The sequence below is a fragment of the Knufia obscura genome (assembly GCF_036327395.1).
Source record: "Knufia obscura strain CCFEE 5817 isolate CBS 148926 chromosome Unknown scaffold_3, whole genome shotgun sequence".
NCBI lineage: Eukaryota > Fungi > Ascomycota > Eurotiomycetes > Chaetothyriales > Trichomeriaceae > Knufia > Knufia obscura.
Genome location: NW_027042689.1, coordinates 620,675 through 644,142, shown reverse-complemented (window position 1 = coordinate 644,142; position 23,468 = coordinate 620,675). Strand labels below are relative to the sequence as shown.

At 42.5% G+C, this 23,468-nt stretch overlaps 3 protein-coding genes across 3 annotated transcripts; all 3 read left to right on the top strand.

Annotated features, from left to right (window-relative positions):
- Nucleotides 1–18,579: 18,579 nt before the first annotated feature.
- PMZ80_003308 (uncharacterized protein) lies at nt 18,580–20,469 on the top strand (the record flags this gene model as incomplete). Its single annotated transcript, XM_064871737.1, has 3 exons — nt 18,580–19,786; nt 19,840–20,064; nt 20,114–20,469. 3 exons carry the CDS (start codon nt 18,580–18,582, stop codon nt 20,467–20,469), a joined length of 1,788 nt encoding a protein of 595 aa, XP_064732117.1.
- Nucleotides 20,470–20,893: 424 nt separating this feature from the next.
- PMZ80_003307 (uncharacterized protein) lies at nt 20,894–22,027 on the top strand (the record flags this gene model as incomplete). The annotated part of the gene is made up of 1 exon (XM_064871736.1): nt 20,894–22,027. One exon carries the CDS (start codon nt 20,894–20,896, stop codon nt 22,025–22,027), a length of 1,134 nt encoding a protein of 377 aa, XP_064732116.1.
- Nucleotides 22,028–22,341: 314 nt separating this feature from the next.
- On the top strand, nt 22,342–22,902 carry PMZ80_003306 (uncharacterized protein; the record flags this gene model as incomplete). The annotated part of the gene is made up of 1 exon (XM_064871735.1): nt 22,342–22,902. The coding sequence occupies one exon, from the start codon at nt 22,342–22,344 to the stop codon at nt 22,900–22,902; it is 561 nt and encodes a 186-aa protein (XP_064732115.1).
- Between the last annotated feature and the right edge of the window lie 566 nt (nt 22,903–23,468).

Sequence of the window (23,468 nt, the reverse complement as noted above, 5' to 3'; positions counted from 1 at the left end):
GCAGTGCTGACCCAGCAGTCAGATGGTGCAGGCGCTGAGGCGCTGCACACGCACAGCAACCTTTTCAGACTCGCCATTATCCTTCAAACTGATTGCGCCAGTATGGTCACCGGTTACGAGAAATTGAGCATATCGGCACAACAAGACTGCCTTCCGCCTCATATAAAGTCTTGACCGCTCCTTATAAATGTATCATGCAGCTTCAGCTTTCATTGCACGAGCACCAATCGTCAGAACGCCATAGCCTTTTTATGCGGTGACGGGAAGGGTCGTCAGTCAGCATATCCACATTCTTGCGACGCTAAGAAATGGTTGCCACTGAGGGTGTATCACAGCAATTCGATCTGGGCACTTGCTTGTAGCATCCGACGACCGTTTGCTCGGACTCAATCATAGTCCCATCGTATTGAAACTCATGGTTGCGTACTGCGAGAGAATTGAGAGTCAAATAAGTTGGCGCCAACCTGCACCAAGACCCATTCCATCTGATCAAGGGACCTGCAGCAACTCTAGAGCAGGCACAAAAGCGAAACCTTAATTTTACTGCATGCAAGGATCACTGCCAGAGCGACTGTACGGTGCGTTCAAACTTTTGATTTGTTACAGTGAACTACACCAGTACCCTTCACCACATAAATCGTCTCTCATGATGCACCTTCACCGCCTTTCCAACATAAGGGCCATGAAATTTGAGATGACGATGTGCTATGTCATAAGCCTGTCTTTCGCAAATTTGCCTCGCCTTAGCGGTCGCCTTGCGTCCGTGCTAGTGCAAAATCTTAGGTCGCAAGGCAAAACCGAGTCTGGCGTGCGAAGACCGAGCGAAATCATCTAGCGGTAGATGCTATGAACTCGTTCACCTGCATTGTGGTCGGAGCATTCCGTCAGGCAGTAGCTTCTTAGGCTCAATGCCTACGGCTCCAGTGACCGTGGCATGGCAATTCCTCGAATCATGCACTCTGTATACTCGACTGGCTCAATGCGGCGCTCATTCTTTCACCACTCCTTCACTAAGTCCATGGAGACTCCGACTGCCCCAGCACCAGCCACGACTGGAAGAGCAGCTGACAAGGGAGTAGAGCTACTGGGCCCCGAGGTACGGCACTGCTCAGAGCTGCGCCTCCTTGGTCTTTTGCTCGACTGATTGTGACATGTAGCAATGTCAGGTAATGCTTCGGAAGGTGAGGCTGCACGACCCATGGAGTGAGCTGAGAGTTTCAGCAGCCAACGAGATATCCGCCCTGCCTTCGATACAGGCTATGTAACCCTAACTTCAGAGAGTCTCAAGGCTGATTGACCTCCTCATCGGTCATGCGAAGCCGCTGTGGCCAGTGCTTTCGCCTCTGTGCTTCGGGTGGAAGCTGCACAACCAGGTTGAGTGGAGCTGTCTCCAGGACTGCCAGAAGCAGAGGCAGAACCAAGTCTCATGGCCGTTGGTGAGTTTCGTAGCTATGACAGAAGCTCAGACTCACTGATCGCCATCGCCTTTCGTGTGAGGATCGCATGTGTCAGGCACGGCTCGATCGTGACGATCGTCCTGAGAGGGCTGAGGGTCTTGTTCTTGCTCGTCCTTTTCTTCAAGTGCGGCGTTCCGGTGGTGAGCTATCTCAGGTGAAACGGCACGTTGAACATCATTGTCTCCGAACAGAAGATCGACCCAGGCGTTATCAGATAGACGTGGTATTCTGTCATGCTTCAACATTCATCAGCCAACGTCTCCATGCAGGATCAGGGAGACCTACCTGGTATCATTCATAACGCCCCTGCTCCTTCTCACGCGTATCTCTTTCACCGTTCTGTGAGGACAACCGACTGTGTCTCTTGTGCCGTCCTGGGGACTGCTGGCGCTGCGATCATGTGTGGTCGGACCTCGTACCTGTTGCAGACGCCTCAGGAGCCGCTCGATCGTACGGCACGACGAGCCCCCTGTACGTCTGCTGCTGGCGAGGTCTTCATAGTCTGATTCAGAGACTGCTTCGTCCTCTGGCTCTATCACCGGCGGACGTTGATGCAGGACGTCTGTATTCATCTGAAGATTATCTCCCTCGCCCAGCGTTTCTAAGTAGCCGCTGTTGGTTCTTGTTTCTAGCACGTCGACGATCGTTGACGGTATACACTCCGCGCTTCTTCTCGGACGATTGTGCTGGTACACGTCGAGTAGGGGGAAAGCAAGCACGACTGCGGAACACTCATATAGTGTGCATCTCGAGCAAAGCGACGATGACTGAGACTTTACCGTGCACAAGACTAAGGACGTACTCGGTAAATATCGACGCTGCCGTGCAGTGAGACGCATTCACCACAGACCAGCTCGCATCGAACAACACATTATTGTTTGACGGCCGCTGTTCTCCTTCTATCCTGTCTTGACAGCGTGGGAGATTCCCAAAGCCACGGACTCGGTAAAGCGTCATGCAGATACATACGAGGTAGCGTCTTGTATCAGGACATGTGCCGTTTGATGCGATCAATGCTGGAACTTGAGTGGTGTTGGCGCGCGGCACTGCAGAATTCGGTTCTTGATGTCTGACGATGGCACGCCATAGCGCGGTGGAAGAGCAAAGGCGTCTCCCGGATTCTGGTTTTGACATGGGACTAATACAGACGTGGTTGGAATGTTTCTATACGATGAACTATGGATGCAGCTTTTGTTCCGAAACCTTGTTCGACGGTAGTACATCTCGTCGCTTGTGAGACGAACCAATTTCCTGGGTCTGCTGCATTGGTACCCGACCTAGGGGACTTTTAGCTTGAGCTCCGGGCCAATAGAATTTGATCCTTCTTCTAGGATATCGTGCTTCGCAAAAATACTTGCGGTCGCTAATTGCTTGGCTGTCGCTCGTCTGAATTCGTCGTATTATATGATAATAATACTAGCTTATCGTAACGTTATCGTCTTAGTATTAGTAGTTCTATAATAGTATATTAGTATATCGTAACGTCCTACTCGTACTTAAGTACCTTTATAACGTATTCGTAACTCGGTGCCTCTAAAATTAAGCTAGTTAGCTAAGTATAAGTAGTCTAAGTATAAAACGCTTCGTAAAGTAACTTTAGTAAAATACTTAGTAGTACAGAGTTTTATAGAGTTAGAAAAAGATAAAGTTATAAAAGTACCTATATAAACGGAGATAAAGTTAAGGCTTATAATAGATAATATAGATAAGGGAACTACGATTAGTACTATCTTAATACTTATAACTACGTATTTATAGCTTAGTAATTAAGTTAATAAAGAGACTACTATAAAGGAACTTAATTAGGTTAAGTAAAGATATATTAATTAAGTATATAGTTAGCTTATACTTAATAATAAGTATAATTTATATTAAGAAGCTTAGGGTTTTTAAGTAAAGATTAGCTAAATTAATAGTATAAAGAATCTATATATACTAAAGGTTAATATTAAGAAAGTCTTAGACTTTCTTAATATTTATTAGAAAGTTATAGTATTTTATAAAACGAGTAAAAAGAATATCTACTTACTACTACTAATATACGTTGTTATATATAAGCGTAACCGAGTATAGTCTAAAGATAACTAAGACTCGCTTATACTATTATAACTACTTATTTATAGTTAAAAGCGTACTTAAATATAGATAAAAGAAAGAGAGATAAAGCTATAGAGAAAGATATAAAATAAAAAGGTTAAACGGGATACTAATAAAGTATTAGGTAACTTTATCGATAGATTATAAGCGAAGTAAAAATATTATAATAAGCGCTATAATAACTATAGTCAGGTTTATTTAATAATTACGAATATACGTAAGTATATTAAGCTTAAAACTAATATACTAAAGCGCTAATTATAAGAGATTAAAGATAAGAAGGCTATTATATACCTCTATTCTAAATTCTTATAGTAGTAGTTCTTATATCTTAAAATAAAGAAAATCCTTAATACTTAAGCTAAGATAGTAGTAAAGAAGAAGGGTAATAGTACTACTAATTCTTTTAAGAGCTTATTATAGACGTTTATCTTTTAGAATAGGAGTTCTTTAAATACGTAATAGCTAGCGTAATAGTAAGATATTAGATTTAGCTTACCTCTTCTTAATTTTAGTATAGCTCTTAATAACTTTTAGTCTTATTTAGACTAGCTTAATAGAAAGGGAAGAATAACGATTATTTATAAGATTACGCTTTATAAGGCGTTGAATAAAGAAGAATATACGTTTAACATGCTACGATATATCTTAAATAACGATTTTAAGGCTATAGGAATCCTTACTAGTATTATTTTAATACTATACTTAACGATACAATATTAAGCTTGTAAAAGAACGAAAGAAATAATTAATGAAGTACCTTATAATAAGATAAGTAACGACTAGGATAAAGATAAGAAAGAGAAAAGTAGTTAAAGAGATATAGTAGTACTATAATTAAAGAAAAGTACTAAGACTATCGGATTTAAAACTCCGTTACTAGCGTATTTTTTTTATATAATATCTAGATTCTTATCCTAGTTAGTACTAAGTTATAAGTATAGTTTTTAGGTATAATTTTAGCTTAGATACCTCCTAAATAACTAAATCTAGCCTAAACTTAAATCCTTTCTTTATATTCTACGAAAGATAATAAGTTCGCCTATTTATTAAGGTTAGTTTAAAGCTCTATTAAGAAACACCTTTATATACGATTTATAACTCTTTATATACACCCCTATTATAATTATATATTATAAGTTACTACTTAACTTATTAGTAATAACGATAACTTAATACTATATATTCTTAATTAAAGAAGTATAGAACCTTTATTTAGATATAAAAAGGAATATAAAAATATAAATTCCGAGATTAGTATCTTATAAAAGTATCGGTAAACGACGTTAACACCTTATATAAAGTAGTTAAATTCTAGGTTACCTTAAACTCTACTTTTTATTTTAAGATATACTTTTATACTTAACTATTATTACCTTTACTTATATTATAAATCCTTATAATTAATATTTAAATCGTTATTATTAACTATATATCTATATCTACTAAATAGGTTATACGCTCTATAATTAAAGTCTACTTTCTTTACTATAATATATAATAGCTAGCCGAACTCGTTAATATTAGTTTATATTCTAGCTAAATCTTTATTAGTATAAAGCTAGGCCTTAAAAATTATAAAAGACTGTTTAATTAAACTTATATCTAATAAGTATACTAGTAAGTATTTAAAGTAAATACCTATCGTAGTATATATTAGCTTAATCTTAATACTATAATAGGTTTTATAGTTATTTATTATAAGAACTAATCTTAGCTTTAAATAAAGTATTATCTTCTTAAGAAGCTTTTTTATAAAGTAATTAAACCTCTTCGTATTAAATAAGCCTTAGTATATCTTATATTTAAGATACCTATTAATACTAATAGCTAGTAAAACTAACTATATATCTACTTAATTTCGTATTATCTAAGTTATTTAATATATAATTCCGCGTAGTAACTAGCCTTAGTATTAATCTACTACTCTTTTTATTATTAATAATTTATTTATAATAATAAGCTAGTTAGCGCTATACTTAAATATCTTAGTAACCTATAGATCTCGTATACCTTTATTTCGACTTAGATATGTGTTCTGTAGGTTTTTAGGTTTTGGTCTGTGCTTGATCACGATGCAGGCCATTCAATCAGAGCTTCTTATGCCCTTTATATATGGTGCATTGTCTCTAGGCCTTCCTAGCGTCGCCTCTGCCAAGGTCCGACTGCATTGAACTTACAGCGGAGCCCTTGCATGAGCGGGCTTGGCGATTAGCAGTCTGGGGTTGTGCATCTTCTGCAGACGTCTACGCTTACTCGCCTTATAAGTATAGTTTAGTCGTATCTTTAATATATAAAAGATAGTTAATAAGAATACTTTAATATTAAACTTTATAAGTAGTATATTTTATATCTTATAAAGGTATAGTAACTATTCGCCCTTACTAGTATACTTCTATAAGCGCTTAACTACTACTTAATTTATCTTTTAAAAGCGGCTAACTGTTACGATCCACGGCCACGAGGTGGCCGCTGGTTATAATATAGGAAGGTCATGCGAAGAAGCCTAGTACGTGCAGATAAAAGATAAGACAGGGATCACGTGACTAGGGAATGTGATTAGTGGGTCTAGAGTGTAATTAGCGTGATTAGGGTAATTAGTACTAGGCACCTCTCGGACTACTGATTATACTAAGTAGTATAGGTAGGACTATTCCTATTCGGGACTATAGGTTATAAGTATATAGCTACGACTCTTCTTTATATAGTTCTATAGTTCCGTAGTTAACCTAAGTTATACTAGAACTCTACCTGTGCATAACTCGACCTTGCATTAAATACTCACTGGCCTCACATCCCACTCAGTATACTTAAGTAGAACCACAGAGGTTCCACTCGTACCATTACTGGTCACGTGGAGACACCGGCCTTATAACACGCTAATACTAGCGCCTTAGTAATAGTAGCCTAAGCGACTACTTAATCTAACGTAGCGTAGGCGTAGTTCGCTAAGGTAATTATACTTTAATACTTAAAAGCGAGCGGTACTAATTATAAGGCGATTCGAAACCCGTAGTTATAAATATATAGTACTATATTTTAAAAGATACCCGAGGAGATTAAGGAGCTTTAAAGAAGGTAGTAGCGTATATACTACTACTAAAAGAATACTATAGAGGTAAATATCTTCTCCTCGGCTAACCTAAATAATCTATTAAATACCTATCTCTAGTATTATCCTAGAATTGTACTCGGCCCGGGCGATAGCGTAAGGAAGTAGAACTCTAGAATCTAGGCTAGTCTTTAGGAGCTAATACCTAAAAGAACCCTTAATAACTTCTAGAATACGAAAGTAAAGACCCTTAGAATTCTAGATAACCTTCTCTTAAACGCTAAAATACGCGCTATCGCTTAAGTTACGATAGCTTAGGTTATCCGAAGCCTCTTAGAAGGTTAGTAAGCCCTAATTAATAGGAATACCTTAGCTTATAATACGCTAATTGGTACTAGAACTCCCCGCTAAGAATTTATTATTCAAAGAGAAGATAAACTAGTACTACTCATAACGATCGGCTTTACTAAAGCGTATAAAGCTATTAAGTAAAAGAGATTAAGTAAGGTTAACTTTAGTAACCGAACAAACGGGCCCCTTAGGGCGTTACTAAAGACCTACGAGATTAGGAAGATACCGACTTAACTCTAGAGCGCCGCTAGATTATAATTTAGTACCCTAAAAGCGGGCGACTTATTATAGCGCCTACTTTATAGAAAGGTACTCTATAACCGAAGGATAAACTAAATTAAAGAAAGGCTTTAACTATACCCCCTTTATAATAAAGACTTTACCCCTAAGTATATATAGTTAGAATATAAGGTAGTAGGGGTAGTATAGAGAGAAGTTAAGGAAATATAAGTTTAGATTATCGGTAAGGGAACTCGTACGGCTAAGTTAATACCTAAACTTATAGCCTATATAGTATTCTCCCTTAACTACTTCGGCTATAAGAAAGAGCGGTACTTTATATTATTTAAAATAGTAGTATAAATACTCTAAAAAGTATACCTGTTCTACTCTTTTAAGAAACTAGTTAGCTATTAGTACCCCGTTATAGCTATTAGTCTATTCCGAGATCTATTAGGGAGGAAGATACTTACTAAAAGGATAATTTACCTTTAAGAGGAAACCTCCTTAAGGTACTATAAGTTAATCTTTAACGCCCTCTAGGGCGAGTAGTTAGAAATTATTAAGGCCCTAAAAGGACTCGAATATATCTCGTAACCGTAGATTATAAGTCTTAGACCCGGCGCCCTTATCGGCCCTAGCCTACTATTAGAAATCTATAACTCCTTAATAGATCTAGATCTCTAAAGGTAGCTATAGGCTTAAGGCGCCGACTAGCTATAAGATAACGATTTCTTAATTATCTAGTTACTTAATATTCCTAGTAGTTCGGTATACTAACGTCCTTAATAAATTACTATATACATCCGGCTACTATAGTTACTTTGCGTAGGAGTGGTCTCAATAGTTAGTTTAATCCCTCTAAAAGGCTACTAGGGCTCGTAGGCACCTCTTATATAGCTAATCTTAACTAGAAAGGATACACTATAACGAAGGATAATCGCGGGTATATACTTAGATAGATTACGTTAAAGTGGGTATTAGTTATTAGTTATTAGTTATTAGTTATTAGTTATTAGTTATTAGCTATTAGTTATAGTTTTAGTTAAGTAGTATATAAAATAAAATAACGTTTAGCCTAAGCTTATATTGCATATATAAAGGAGGCTCGGATTTTATACCTAAGCTAGCCTCCTTCGTACCGGATAAATAAATTAACCGCTTACTATACGCTTAGCGTCGTTATTATCGCTTCCCCTAAGTAGCTCTTACTTCTATAGAGTGTAATTCTTATATAATTATAGTATCGTTTACTCTCGTTATCGCTATAGTCCGTAAATATAATCGTTATAGTAAAACTGCGCCTAGCCTAGTACTAGGTAAGCGTAAGCGCGACTTCGTTATATATAAGGATAACGCCTTAAATAAAGGTATACCTAAAGCGCGTTTAGATCTAAAGAGAGGGTCTAGTAATAGTATTAATTCGATAAAAGGGCTAGCTTAGTATAGGAGTATTATATAATTTATAGTAATAAATAAAATTACTAATTTCGTTAATAAGTATAAGCTTCTTGTATTTAGAAAGGATATTAATAAATACTATAGACTAAAGGAACGAATAGCTTATCGGTATAGAGCTAAGGATAGTATCGTAATATAGAAAGCTAATAGGGAGCTTAATCGAGACCCTTAAGCTAATAACTCTTAAGTAATAACCGACGAGTAAGTATAGAAGATAAGGGAATATCTTAAACGTAGTAAAAACCGAGATATCTTAATATTATAGCTATAGATCTTTATAGTAGTAAATAGGATTAATAATACTTAGGATATACCTTATATACGAACTATTCGGCGAGTAATATATAGAGTTAGCTACTATAATATATAAATAATTTAGAAGAAATAGCTTCTATCGCGAGTTATAAAGATACGTTATCTTCTCTTTACCGAGATATTACGTTACCTACTTAACTATATTATATAAAAGTAGCTACGGTATAGTAATAAATCGTATAAAGGCGTAATTAAGTTTTAATAGAGATATTAGAAACGGCTAATTAGGTATAGTAATAATCTAAAGAAAGTTAATTATATACCTTTATAGGTAAAGTAAAAGTAAATTAATACTTAACTTTAGGGTAAGATAAATAAGGATAAGAGTAAGCCTAAGAATACTAATCTCGTAAATAGAAATTCGACTAGGCCTATTAACGGTAATATATAATTACGTAAAGAATTCTTATATTAGAGGTACTCCTTGAGACTAACTATATGAGGATAGTCAGAGCCTTGGGGTAATCTTAGGTGTTGGTTAAACTGTTGTAAGGTTGTCAGGTATAGGTATAGCAGTGAGAACTTGGGAATAGGAATACTAGGTGGGACTAGTAGGGGTAAGTATGTAATATGAGTTAACTACGGAGAGTCTCTAAGGAGTGTAACTATGATCAGAGCGGTATATATCCTTTACGTGCTCTGTGCGCTCTGTTGCCCTGTGGTGCTCTGTCGCGTAGGGCTCAGAGGGCGGCCAGGGCCTCGTAGGGCCTGCGCTAGTCTTAATATGGACATCATCTGGTATAATGCCACCTAGTTGGTTCATTAGTTGTGCTAGCCGCTCGGCGGCCGTGTTAGAGGGTCTTGCCTGGCTGTGATCAGGCTGGTGTGTAACACTATCCCCCTTTAAGGATAGTTCTTATCCCAAGAACGAATCTTGGCAATGACATAAGAAATCGCCTACGCCTATGTGTTTGTCGCAGGTCTGTTTAAACGATGTCTCCTTCCTTCCGCAACCCGGCCCCTCGTCCTCGAAATCGTGTTATTAAAAGGTTGAAGCAGTCTCGTAACGTTTAATCCACGGGTTATCGCATAATAGCGCCTTACACTAATTGCTCTCGGTCGAAGAAGGTTTACATGATGAAACATAGCGTTTCTCGTTGCTCGGAGTGTCTGAAGAAGAATACCAGATGTGATGGTTAGTACTCTGATGAGGAGTACCAGAGTCTAGAACGGAAGAAGTCGGAGCTTTAAGAGAAGGTTCGAGAGGCTTAGTCCCGTATGGCGCAGCGCGCGCAATGGTATACGGGGGAAATGGCTCGGCTGGCCCAACAACAGTCGTTGGAGATGTTGTAGGAGCAATCTCGGCTGTCCTAAGTAGAGCGCTAACTGGAAGGGTTATCGAAGAATTAGAGCGATATAGTAGTTCGTATATGCTTAGTGCTGGACGCTCTAGACGAAGAAGATGGTTTTGAAGCGGACGAGCCTGAGCCGCTATCATTTGGTGCCCAACCTAATGGCGAGCTCTTCGCTTTTAACGATATCGAGTTATCGTATCTAATCGCTTAGGAACTAGCAAGGGAATTAGATCGGGGTTTTGTCGATAGAACGCAGTAACGAACTCCTGAGGTATATATTCCGCTGGTTCCCAGGTATTCTCTGATTCGTTATAGCCTGACCACTTAACTAGGTATTTTAGTTTGCCTTATCGCCTCTGACAATCTAGAATTTTGTTAAAGTCGTAGATCTCCTTCTCGTCTTCTGGGTCAAGCTGCATAGTTGTCTAGAGTTGTGCGCCCTTAGGTGCTGGTTTAAGAAGGGAAACATAGAACACAGGGTGTATCCGCATGTTCTTCGGTAGTTAGAGCCTGTACGTGACAGTCCTAAGTTTCTTCTCGATCTTGAATGGTCCAAGTTTTATATAGTCCAATTTCGAACTTGGTCTTTTTGTCTTGATGTTTTTTCTGACTAGGTAGACGGGGTCCCCCTCTGAAAGGGTCGGTCCCGCGAGCCTTTTCTTGTTTGCATATTTTGAGGCTCTTTCAGCGAGGAACTCAAGGTCCGTCTTGAGTTCGTCGTGGAGTTCGTGAAGTAGGTCGACTTTTATCGTCGCCTTTTGGTTTGGTTGTGGCGAAGGAACGTCTTTAAGCCTTGGGTGGAACCCATAATTGGCGAAGAACGGAGTCTTGCTATTTGCTGCTTTATGGTTGTTAAAGCAGAATTGGGCAACTGGTAGGAGTTTAACCCAATTATCTTGGCGATAGTTAATGTATCCTCGAAGGTATTGTTTAAGGGTTTGATTTGTTCGTTCTGTTAACTTATTCGTCTGTGGGTGGAACGAGGTCGATATCCTGTGTTTAGTCGCTAGGAGCTTTATTAGCGATTTCCAGAATTTGGAAGTGAAGAGCTTGTCTTAATCGGACATAACTTCTTCTAGTATTCTATGATTGGCGAAGACTGTTCGAAGGAATTCGTATGCGAGGTCTTCCGCCGTGGATGACTCGAGGTAAGGTTTGAAGTAAGAATACTTCGTGAGCCTGTCGCAGACAATAAGGATGCTATCGTAAGTCACACCCGTAAGGGGTTCTTTTGACTTGGGTAGCTTCACAATAAAGTCTAGTGTGATCGATTTCTAAGCACCGGTTGGTGCTTTTAAGGGTTGTAGTAAGCTATAGGGTTTGTGCTTAGTGTGCTTGGTAATATTGTATATAGGGCAGTCCCTTATCCATTGTTCGATATGTTTTCTGATTCCTAACTATTTATAGTCCCTCGTGATTAGTTCGATAGTCTTATCTACTCCCGGGTGTCCTGCCGTTGGATCATTATAGTAGAGTGATATAACCTCGTTTCTCTCCTCCGGGCTTAATTCTTCTTTAGGTTTTGAAGATCCGTTGTTTAGTAGGAGTCCGTAGGTGTATGGATATTCGTCATTTCCGTGGCTCCAGTATTTATCTATTGCAATCCGGTAGTCCGTCGCCGCCAGTTTGTAGCGTTTCCCTTAACGGGTGATGTAATGGGGTTTTGTTTCCAGTGTAGCGAGGATAGGTTGTGCGTACGTGAGGTACTCTTCCTCTTACTTTAGTATGGTTCGTGGATCTGGTTTAAGGTCTTTCATGTAGTCTGATCGTCGACTTAGGGCGTCGGCTCGGCCGTTTTCGGTCCCTTTGACATGAAATATCTTAAAATTGTACATGGCGAGAGTTTCGGCCTATCGTACTTGGTGTCTATTGAGTTGTTTGGTGGTGTTCTAATATAATAAGTTCTTATGGTCCGAGTAGACCTTGATAGGGTACTTAGGTCCCTTAAGGTAAACTCTTTAGTGTTGAAAGGCTTCGATAATGGCTAGAAGTTCTTTGTCGTGAATATCATAGTTTAGCTCGGGTCCCGTTATCTTTCGGGAATAGTAGGCGATAGGTCGTATCTTCTTGTCGCTACAAACCTGGGTAAGGACGGTAGTAATCGCTCCGTCGGAAGCGTCTGTTTCTAGGATAGTCTGTAACTCTGGATTAAATAAGATTAAGAGTGGTGCTGTTATGAAGGCTTTCTTCAGGAAGTTGAACGCCTTCTTAGCTTCTTCTGTGAAGTTAAACGGTCGTAATGCTTGCTTCAGCGTACCAGCTATAGGTGGCTCGCTAGTGTCGGTTTTGACCGTTCGCGTAAGGTCTATGAGTGGTATCGCTACTCGGGAGTAGTTCTTAATGAATCGTCGATTGAAGTTGGCGAGGCCGAGGAACCCTTATACGTCCTTAATGGACTGGGGTTCTGGCCAGTCAAGCACAGCTTGAATCTTGCTAGGATCCATCCGGATACCTTCAGTGGAGATAATATGTCCCAGGAACTGCACCTCAGTCTTATGGAATTCGCATTTCTCCAGTTTGACCGATAGGTCGTGTTCTCTAAGTTTTTATAAGACCTTTTTGATATACTGTATATACTCCTCCATCGTCTTAGAGTAGATTATTATATCATCAAGATACGCGACGCAAAATATATCAAGGTATTCTCGTAGAGCGTCGTTAATGAGGGCTTAGAAGCTTACTGGGGTGTTGGTTAGGCTAAACGGCATAATACAGTATTTAAAGAGTCTAAAGCGTGTCCTGAACGCTGTTTTCCACTCTTCGCCTTCTTTTATTCGGATTCGGTAGTATGCCTCGCGGATGTCGATAGCTATAAAGAATTTAGCGCCTTAAAAGCGATCCTGTAGCTCATCGATCCGTGGCAGGGGATAGATATTCTTTTTAGTAATATCGTTCAATTTACGATAGTCGACACAGAGTCGTAGTTTACCGTCTTTCTTAGGTACGAATAAGATTCCGTGTCCTGCTGAAGATTCCGAGGGTCTGATAAATCCCTTCTCTAGGTGAGTGTCTAAATACGCTCGTAGAGCCTCTTACTCTTTTGGTGACAACGAGTATAATGGTCCGAATGATGGTTGTTTACCTTCTACTAGGGGTATCTCATAGTCCTATGGCTTGTGTTCTAGTAAGGCTTCTTTACCGGTTTTTTCTTGAAAGATGTCCTGGAATTCTTGATACTCCGGTGGGCACTGTACGGGCTCGGTAGAGGCTAGTGTCCTACCTGCGGGTCGCAACCAAACTGCTTTAGTGAAAGGAATCGCCTTTCCAGAAGAATCGCTTCTGTGGTTGCATCGTGAAAATAGGAGTCTATTCCTGCTCCAGTCGATTTCGGGGTTATAAACTTTCAACCACGACATTCCTAGGACGACATCGTATTTCATATTAACGATGTCTAGCGAGAGTCGCTCGCTATGCCTATTAACTTCTAAGGTTATAGTGCGGAGTTCTTAATCTACCGTAGCGCAACTCGCGCTGGTGATCCCGGAAAGGTTATAAGGAATCACCTTATTCTTTTGGTATCGAGCCAGTTTATTGGCTATTCGTTTGTGGATATACGTCCCTAAGGCCCTAGAATCAACAAGAATATTGACGTTCTAGTGGTCGAGTATACCGCTTAAGACAATACATCGTAAGTAGGTGGGTCCCACAGTGTTTAACTGGGGTCGTAAGGACTATTCCTCTAGTGTCGGAGAGAGCCGTCTAAGCTCGGTCCTGCCTACTCGTTTAAAGGGTGGTGAAGGTGCTTCGCAACGTCCTTGAACGCACACCCTTTATCTCAGTAATCGTCAGGTTGTTGACGCGAGGCCTAATTGGCTTCTTCCCTACTCAACCCTCGGTGGGGTCTATAGGGATCGTAGTAACAAACGTGTATGTGTGGTACTGTGCGTAACGCGTATACAGCTGGTCTAGGACACATATACTCGTTTTAGAGGTATCCTTCTCGGGTCGTCTCGTCCAGAAAAGGGGTACGAGCTCCTCTGGTTGCGCAGTATATTTTGACTAGTCGAACCGCCTCCTGGTTGACTTGTACGGCTTCCTAAATTAGATTATCGGTATCACTGACGTTTTCTTCCGTTTCCTCTTCTGGCCGCGGAATCTCCTGCTGAGGTTCGGCCATCATGAGTTGTTTTATATCGGATACGTCGGTATCGATTATACCTTTTAGGATAGGTTTAAATCGAATACGGGTGATTGTCGTCCCTTGGTGGCCGTGCTATTAATACTCGTCTTCGTTTTCTCTTTCTTTACACGCTACGATGTCGCAGATCGGCATTTTAACCACCGTACATTCACCTCGTCTGGGGGCGTTTCCATCGTACGCCTTATGAGTGTGTTGTGCATTTTAGAAGCAGTATAGGTCTATATAGTTAACTTCTACCTAGAAATTCGTTCGTAGGTGTAGATAATTGCTTATTACTGCGGTAACTACTGCTTTCCCTTGGTCTAAGCGTGGCTCGGGTTCCTTGTATCTTTGCTTGTCCTTTCTGCCACGGGTAGTAGGACCTGTCATCATAAGCTGATGCTCCGGAGGTAAGCCTCGCCGAGCTCTTTGTGGCTGTCCTGCTGGTTTAGTATTATTAAGCTGATTTTTGGCACGACATTCTTTCGCTACGTGCCCTGGTTTCCCATAGTAGAGATAGAGCTTATTCTTAACCCGCTCGTCGCGCTCCCTCTATATGAGTTTTCCTCGTTTCTGAAATTTCCCCTTATTTAGTTGATTTCGTTTCTTTTATACAGCATTAAGATCCATCGGCATCGGCCTATAGTAGTTCTTCGGATATTGTTTAGGTTTTGCCGTATTAGGTTTGTTCGGCGCGCGAAAGACGGAGTTGTCTTTTCCTATCTTCTCGAGACGTCGTTCATAGATCCTCCCGTTAATTATCTGTGACTGGGTAATCATTGCTACTAGGGTGTTAGGCTTTCCTACCCTAGAAAGCTCATCCTTAATTTCTTCCTTGAGTCCGGTATAGAACGTAGCCGTAAGGGCCGAATCGTTCTAGGTGATACGTGACTTCAGTTGTTAAAATTATAAAGCGTAGTGGGATACTAAACTGTTCTATTGTAATACTCGAATCTTAAGTTCAGCTTCTCGCCTCTCGTCAACGTCCCCGTAGATTTTACCGATAATAACCTTAAAGTTTGAATACATAGTGAAGATTTACGTGGTTTCTGCTTTCTTCCCTTAAGGACCTGGATTTATGAAATCCCTAAGATAAGGTTCGAACTAGTCTGTCGCGTCTCCCCTAAGATAGGTAGAGGCGTACACCGTCTTCTACTCTTCCGTCTTGAAAGAGTCTATATAGAAGAGTAAATTAAGGTCAACCTGGTTGAGGAACTGTCGTAATTTCTTCCGGTCTCTATAGAAAAGGTCTGGCTGGGCTACCTTGAACCCTGATAGTGCAAAGGTGGCTCGGGGCGGTGCCTCAGTGGTCGCCCCTGACGAGGAAGCGTTATCCTTTACTTAGCTTACTCGGCTTAGTGCTCGTGACCCTATAGTAAGGTTTAAGAATTAACTAATAAGTTCTTCGGTAGGGGTTAGTCGAAATAGGGGTCTACTTATACGCACCTGATACTTCTTGCTAGAAGTGGTAGTTAAAGTATTAGAGGTACTCCTTGAGACTAACTATATGAGGATAGTTAGAGCCTTAGGGTAATCTTAGGTGTTGGTTGAACTGTTGTAAGGTTATTAGGTATAGGTATAGCAGTGGGAACTTAGGAATAGGAATACTAAGTGGGACTAGTAGGGGTGAGTATATAATATAAGTTGACTACGGAGAGTCTCTAAGGAGTGTAACTATGATCAGAGCGGTATATATCCTTCACGTGCTCTGTGCGCTCTGTTGCCCTGTGGTGCTCTGTTGCGCAGGGCTTAGAGGGCGGCTAGGGCCTCGCAGGGCCTGCGCTAGCCTCAATATGGACATCATCTGGTATGATGCCACCTAGTTGGTTCATTAGTTGTGCTAGCCGCTCGGCGGCCGTGTCAGAGGGTCTTGCCTGGCTGTGATCAGGCTGGTGTGTAACATCTTAAACGAAAGTATTTACTATTAGGTAGTAATTAGCTATAAGTATAAGTCTAATCTATATTTTTATAATATTAACTCTAATAAGAAGATAGATATAAAGACGTATACTAATATTATAAATTAGTATAATAATAAGTACTTATAAAAAGAGAAGGGGTCTACTACTAACTATATCCTTATTAAAGATTAAGATACCGTATATAGCTACTATAAGTATAGTATATATAACGAGTTAATTAAAGTTTAAACTACTAAATACTAGGAATACCGTAAGAAGATAGTACTAATAGATTAAGTTAAGAAGAAGATAGGTTTACAATAAATTATACTATTAACTTCTACGCTAGATCTTAATATCTTAGAAAATAGCTAGTAATTATTTAATTAAGTATTACCTTCGCTTATTAGCTTAAATAAGTATAAGAAGTACTAGGTTATATAATAGTATTAGCGTAATAAAGTACCTTAAATACTAGGGTTAAAGTATAGAACGTGTATAATTATCTATTTAACTATAGCGAAGCTATAGTTCTATAGAAATCCTAGGGTAGTCGTATAAACCTAGTAAATATAACTTAGCTATAGTTACGCTATATATTATAGCTTCGCTACAACATTAAAGCTGTATTAATAACCTATTTATAAAGGGCTAGTTCTATACTAAATTATACCGCTAGAGGTTTAAAGACTATAAGGAAGTTAACAGCTAGACAACGGTATATTAAGTTAGTTAGAGGGTTAAAAGTAAGCCGTTTTTTGTTAAACTTATTAGTATCTCCTTCTCTTTACCTAGAAACAGTCGCTGTAATGATCGTATAAAGTGTAATAAAGTATTAAAGGTGTAGTTGTTGATAATCGAGAAGTTGTAGAATTATTGAGATTTGGTGGGGTGCGGCCACTTTGTGTGTTCGGCACGAGGCCTCCCAGGTGGTATCCCCTCCGCACCGAGGATTTGGATCACGTGCATACACTAGGTCTGATTCGTTCAGACTGGCCGGCACAGTCACGCGTGCCAATCAGATTCAGTGCATGCACGTGATCCAAAATCTCGGTGCGGAGGGGATAACAACAAGCTGCTAAGCGGCCAAAGCGAACCGGGGCATCCACTGGTCGCTTTTCGAATCCTCGGTCAAGCTTTTGCGGTTAAATTCTCCAGACTTGCTTCTTTTGCGGAATCCCACCTCCAAGAGAGCATAGACGGATTTTGTTCCAAAGATCCTAGTAGAACAATCAGAATCAGTAACCTACCACCGTGACGACCTCGTTGTGGTATTCATCAATCCGAAATGCCAGGCAATACACAAGGTCTTCTCGATCTGTTTCTCATCATGAGATCTGTTGTTGTATCACTCGCATCTCCCACGAGTTCTAGACGCTGAGACTGGTCTAGAATATAGTCCATGGCCAACGAATGTGGTGCTTTTGGCCCTGCCTATGCATAACAACACCCTTTCGAAAGTCTATGTTATGAGAAGATGAGTTGTCCAACAGCTGTGAGGCATATCTCAACGCACAGCTTGCATCGCCTGTACCAGACCACCCGTTAGTGTCTGTCAGTGGGGCTAATAATAGCGATAAGCAGGGATACAGTACGCTAGTCAACAACTTCGGGCGGAGCGCATGCGCTGTCATCCTTTCAGCCTTACAAGTACAACTTTGATTATACAGTACACGGTGTACCAAGTCTGGCTTGATCCGACCACGAGCAGTATACATCAGTTCCTCAGGTCGCTCCTAGCAAGTATCCCCGTTGTATGTTGAACGAAGCGAATGCTTGTCAAGGTTACCTCAAGATGAGGAGGAAGGAGATCGCCTGTGTCACTTCCGTGATGGCTTACACTAGCAGACAGTTCAGCCCCAAGGCTAAAGACACTAGTTAGGGCCTTCCATAGCTCGGGTTCACCGTGACTCGTCAGGCATCCCAGCAGGTGGATTCATGGCATTGTTAGCATGATCCTTCAAGACTCTAGCTACTGCGACCCTGCCTCGAATTCGAAGCTTTCGACATTTCTGGATGAAGTGCTTGACCATTTAGCATGGAGTTTTGCAGTCCACACCCACTCAAGATCTCCCCCGAGGGCCTTGAAAGCTCTAGGCATGGGCATGCAGAAGGACCAGCACGCCACCATCAGTGTTCGCAGACGAGTCCGATGGCCATGTCCCATTTAGAGACAGGCATGCCTCTGAGCTACACTTTTTGTCGCACCTGTCTCTGGTCGAATTGTGAAGACGCTGGTTTCTTCTTCCATGACCGTCGTGACTGGACGAAGTGTCGCTTTATCTACTGAAAACATTTTGACATTATCAGTATGGAGGAAAGGCGGCATTCTCCAACCTCGGATGCCCCCGAAGCTGTACCCAATCAGCCCAGGTCGGCATTTGGCTTTGTTGGCTCTGACGATTATGAGTACTTTGAGCCTCCTGCGTCAGCTTTCGAACGACATCGATCGCCTGTTCCAGAATACCAACAGTACGACACAACGTCCTCACGCGTATCTGCACAATCACCACCACCGCCCAGCTCTGACATAGGTCGATCGCCCGAGATATCAGAAGGTGGTTTCACCAAATCAAGACCCCTTTCACCGTCCGTGCAGTATTCGGAGATTCATTCGCCAGACCCCGAAGCAGTGTACACGGGAGGTGAAAAAGAGGCCGTCTACTCACAACCCACACCTCGCTCGAAGGTACCGTCGTACTATGCCAATCCGGTGCCCGGCATCCATCACCAGAACTCAGGTGACAGACCGCAAGTCTGGTCTAATAATGATCACCAGTATCAACAGCCGGGACAATCGCAACAAGAACAACCGAAGAAGAGACCATTCTACAAGCGCTGGTGGTTCTGGTTGATTATAGTTGCTTTGGTCATAATCATTGCTGTTGCAGTCGCGTGCGGTGTGGTCTTCGGTACTAAGAAGTCAAACGAACACACGACTACTCCTCCAGGATACACACCTCCAGGAGATGGTACAAACGGCACAAGCACCAATGCCGACCCCGATACGAGTGTTGGTGGCTACCTCAACAGCGCTTTCTACTCAGAGTCCGGAGCTTGGAATGGCAGCGGCATTGCTATCGCCTCGGCTAACACTGATGCGGACCAGAGCATCTATGCTTTCTTCCAGGACTCGACAGGTCTTCTCCAATACACGTTGATGGATCCTTCTGGCCAATGGAATCTTGTCGGGCCTGTCAATTCTGGCAGCTATAAGGCTCTCAATGGTACGCCGTTATCCGCGGTGCAGCACCAGCTCGGTGCCGAACTGGTGTGGCACATCTTCTATATTGATGATGAATACACTATCAGAGAGCGCATCATCACGAACACGACTACGAATGGCCCTTCTCCCGTCTGGACAGATGGCCCGCTTAGTCAGCAGAATCTCAAGACATGGCGATCGAACACTATCGGCCTTCAGGCATGCTACTGGGGTGACTACTATGGTCAATGGAGCTACGATACCACACAGGCTTCTGCGGGCATCCACCTGTGGTACGCAAGTGGTGCAACAGGTAAGCGCGACCAACCGATGATACAGAAGGATCGACTAACTAAGGTCTTTTAGAATTTTCTCAATATTCGTGGACGAACGGCACTGATGAATACAACTTCGATCAAGTATGGAAGGATTTGAGCGGCAATGGTGGAGTAGGTTGTCAGACATGGGATACGGGAATGACCGAGTATGTCTGGTTTGTCAACACCAAGAACGAAATTGCCATGTACTGGAAGGACAACAACCGGACTGGACTTTCTTCAGATGCCCATCCTATAGGATCATGGACGCCGGGTAAGTTGCCACATCACACCTCCTACTTGACATGAGCTAACATCAGTAGTCAACATCGACGTCCAAAGCGTTCAGAAAGACTCGGGGCTAGGCTATACTAACTACATGGTCTGGCAAGCAGAGGATACCACCATAAACGGAGCAAATGTTACATGGGGTGCTGAGAACACGACCATTGCTGAGAATGGGCAAGATGTGTGGACTCTGCAAACCAATGGAGAGGACGTTCACGCCATTCGCGGAACTCACTTGTCCATCACAGCTGTTAGCACAGTGAGCAAGGGCGCATCGCTACTCACCTTCTTCCAGGAGGCTGGTGATGATATGAAGATGTACACCAGAGATGCGTTCAACAGTGGTGGACTTTGGCAAGCGGCGGCAGAAGATCCGGTGGTGCCGAGTTAATGATTGATGGGGACGTTCTTGGCAGGGTACTCTATAAGAGCCCTCCTGATTCTGCATGGACAAAGATTTAAATATCATCAATGATCTTGATTGTTAGGCATTCGGGGTACCCGTGACTCGTGTTATTGAATGCAGCTTTACACTTAATATGCTATAACGAAAAAATTGATGCATGTAAGAGATGTTCCTGACCACTCTTTATATCACTCGTAAGCTTCGTGCTTCATGCTGAGTCCATACAAGCTTCACGTCCCAAACAGGTAATTGGTAAACAAGAGTTCGATCCATACATCAACTCGCATAGCCCTCGCACCTTCAAACTGCGGTGCTTCGAGACTGTTCATTATCTCGTGCAGCGATGAGTCTATGCATGGAAACACCGACAAGCGAAGCTCAACAATACCGAAGCTAATATATTTCCATCATGGCGCTTCCTGACATCTTTCTTAACACGTCGTGGTCGGTGCAATACATCCCAGGTGTCAGAAAGCGCATGCACACGCTGCATAGCCTAGTTGAGGCATCAGAAGAACAGGCTGTTGCGGCACGCCAACTGAAGGCTTTATCTGAGGATTGCTGCCGATACCTACAGACACTAGGAAGACTCGAGCCTAGGGATGAGCTGAATGATGAAAGTGAGAAGACAGGTCAATTACGGGAGTGCGTGATCACGCAGGTGTGGCCTCAATCGACATCGGCCAGCACGGTTTCGCAGCGCCACTGCTTGGGATTATCGATTGAGGTCCGCTATCAGAAGACGACATACCAAGTCATCCTGATGGCACGAAGGAGTTTCGATGAAAATGAGTGCCCCCTTACTGCTATCCTGTACAAGGCAAGTCAAAGTACTGTCAAACACATCAAGAATTGGCTCGATTTCAAGTTCGGGCTTCCATCAGCATGGCCTTTGCAGCTACCTTCAGAAATGCTGCCACGGATGTGCTCCAGCTATATCACCCTACTGACCGAGTCTTGGACCGCGGCTACCGATTACACCGATGCGTGGAGACAAGCCACCTTGAAACAGGCTATCGGTAAGCTCAAGCTAACGATAGCATTCTCGAGTGCTACAGGGACTGAAATTGCGCCAAAGTTGAAGACCTTAGACCTTGACTTACCCTCCGAAAGCACGAATCTGCTTTTGGAACGAGCAAGTCAAAGATCCCATGCTCGGGGTGCTGTACAAGACACGTTCTTGGATGAACTCGCTCGAGCTATACATGAGAAAACCGGCTTGAGGCTGCCGCTTACAGGTGCACCGAGCCTTGGCGGTAATCAGGTCAACAAAAATGCCACAGGTACTAGAGAGGCAGGCCAGGATAGCCAGAACTCAACGCCTCCCGCTGAACCACCGCTCAAGGTCACAAAAATAACGTGTGCAGCGTTCGCCATCAGCGTAGATGGGAAGCTCAAACTCGCAAGCAAGCCAATCGAGAACGCTGACGTGGTTGGGTATCAGGAAGATGTGGTTCGGCAGGCCTACTGGCAGTTGATTGACATTGTTCGAGAAGAAGCTGAGAGGAGAGGCAAAGAGCACGACGACCAGCGTAGTTCGTAACACCAGAATCACAAGACACGCAGCTACAATCAACAGCACTGAACTCACTGCTGACATTGCGTTCAGCCCATGTCTGTAGCAGTTGCTGGACTCGATGGAACGCTGCAGAGACAGAATTGCGTTCGCAATGATTGTGAATCTCTACCACGTGGCAGTCTTTGTCACTTGAAGTGAGCGACAGCCATTTTGTCACTACACTAGGCAAACATTCTCACGGTAGCCAGGAAAAATTGCCAACCTAAGGTCGGAAGAACGGTGTACGCCAGCACACAATATAGGTGCTTTTGCGAAAGTACTGCTTGGACAGCGCTCAAATGGCAGGTATAGATGCTTCACCAGCCGCGGCTAGTCGAAAAAGCAATGCCTCAAACGCGTCGCCAAAAGAGAATACATCTGCACCAGCGCAACCAACCACACCGAACAGCACGCGGAGCGCAGTGGCTCCGTCCAGGTCGTCTGAGTCTTTCGATCATTTGACTGCTTTGCAAGCTTCACAATCCGCCTCACCTTCACTCGCAATCCGAACGAAAGGCAGAAAGAGGACTTCGAGTGGCAGCGTCAAAGAGCTGGCTTGGGGACCCCCTACATCTTCCCAAAGCGAAGCGTCAGTCGAGTCCGTCGATCTTGGTATCCAGAGACCCATGTCCAAAGAGAAAGAGGGCTGGCCGCGAATCGTTGGGAGCAGAAGCTTATCCATATTGACCTCGGAAAAGCCGTTAGCCACAAGTCGAAGTCCATCAAGCCTGAGCAGTCGGGCAGCCTCCACGAATATCGAGGAGAAGAAAAAGAGAACGTCAGCGAAACACGAAAGACAAAGATCGCAGCTCGAATGGAGGAATGGTAGCAAATTTGAAGACCTCCCTCAGCTCCGGTGAGGCTGTACACCTTCAAAGTACCTCACGCAAACGAGACGCGTCTGCGATACAGTATTGTGGCCCTCACGTTACCGTATGAATGCAAGGCATCGCTTTCGAGCTACAGGAGGAAAGAGTGTCATCACGCGAACATGCTTCCGGTCCAGACAGCAAGCAACGTGGACGCGCAAGACAAGGGAGAAGTCGATGAACAGCAGATGAGAAAGATCTACAGACTAGGTCGAGAAGAGAATAGTCCTACAGGACTCCTATCGATATTCCGAGATTAGCGTGTTCTTTTGCCTCAACGTGGAGATGACGCCCAGAATAATGCCCAATGATCATGCTTCAACGCCCCGGTGCTCAAGCCTGATTTGTGCTCGGGGTGGTTGCTTCGCCGCCCGGATGCAGGCCAGATGCACCAAATCCAGGCTAGAAAGTGCTGTGTCTCACAACACATATGGAAACTGCGAAGTCCATCTCACCACATCGACTAAGCAGGATTCTTTTCGTGCCACCACATCGTTGCTGTACATCATTCACTTCGTATACCATAATCAACATCAGCACAACTTCCACTCGTTACC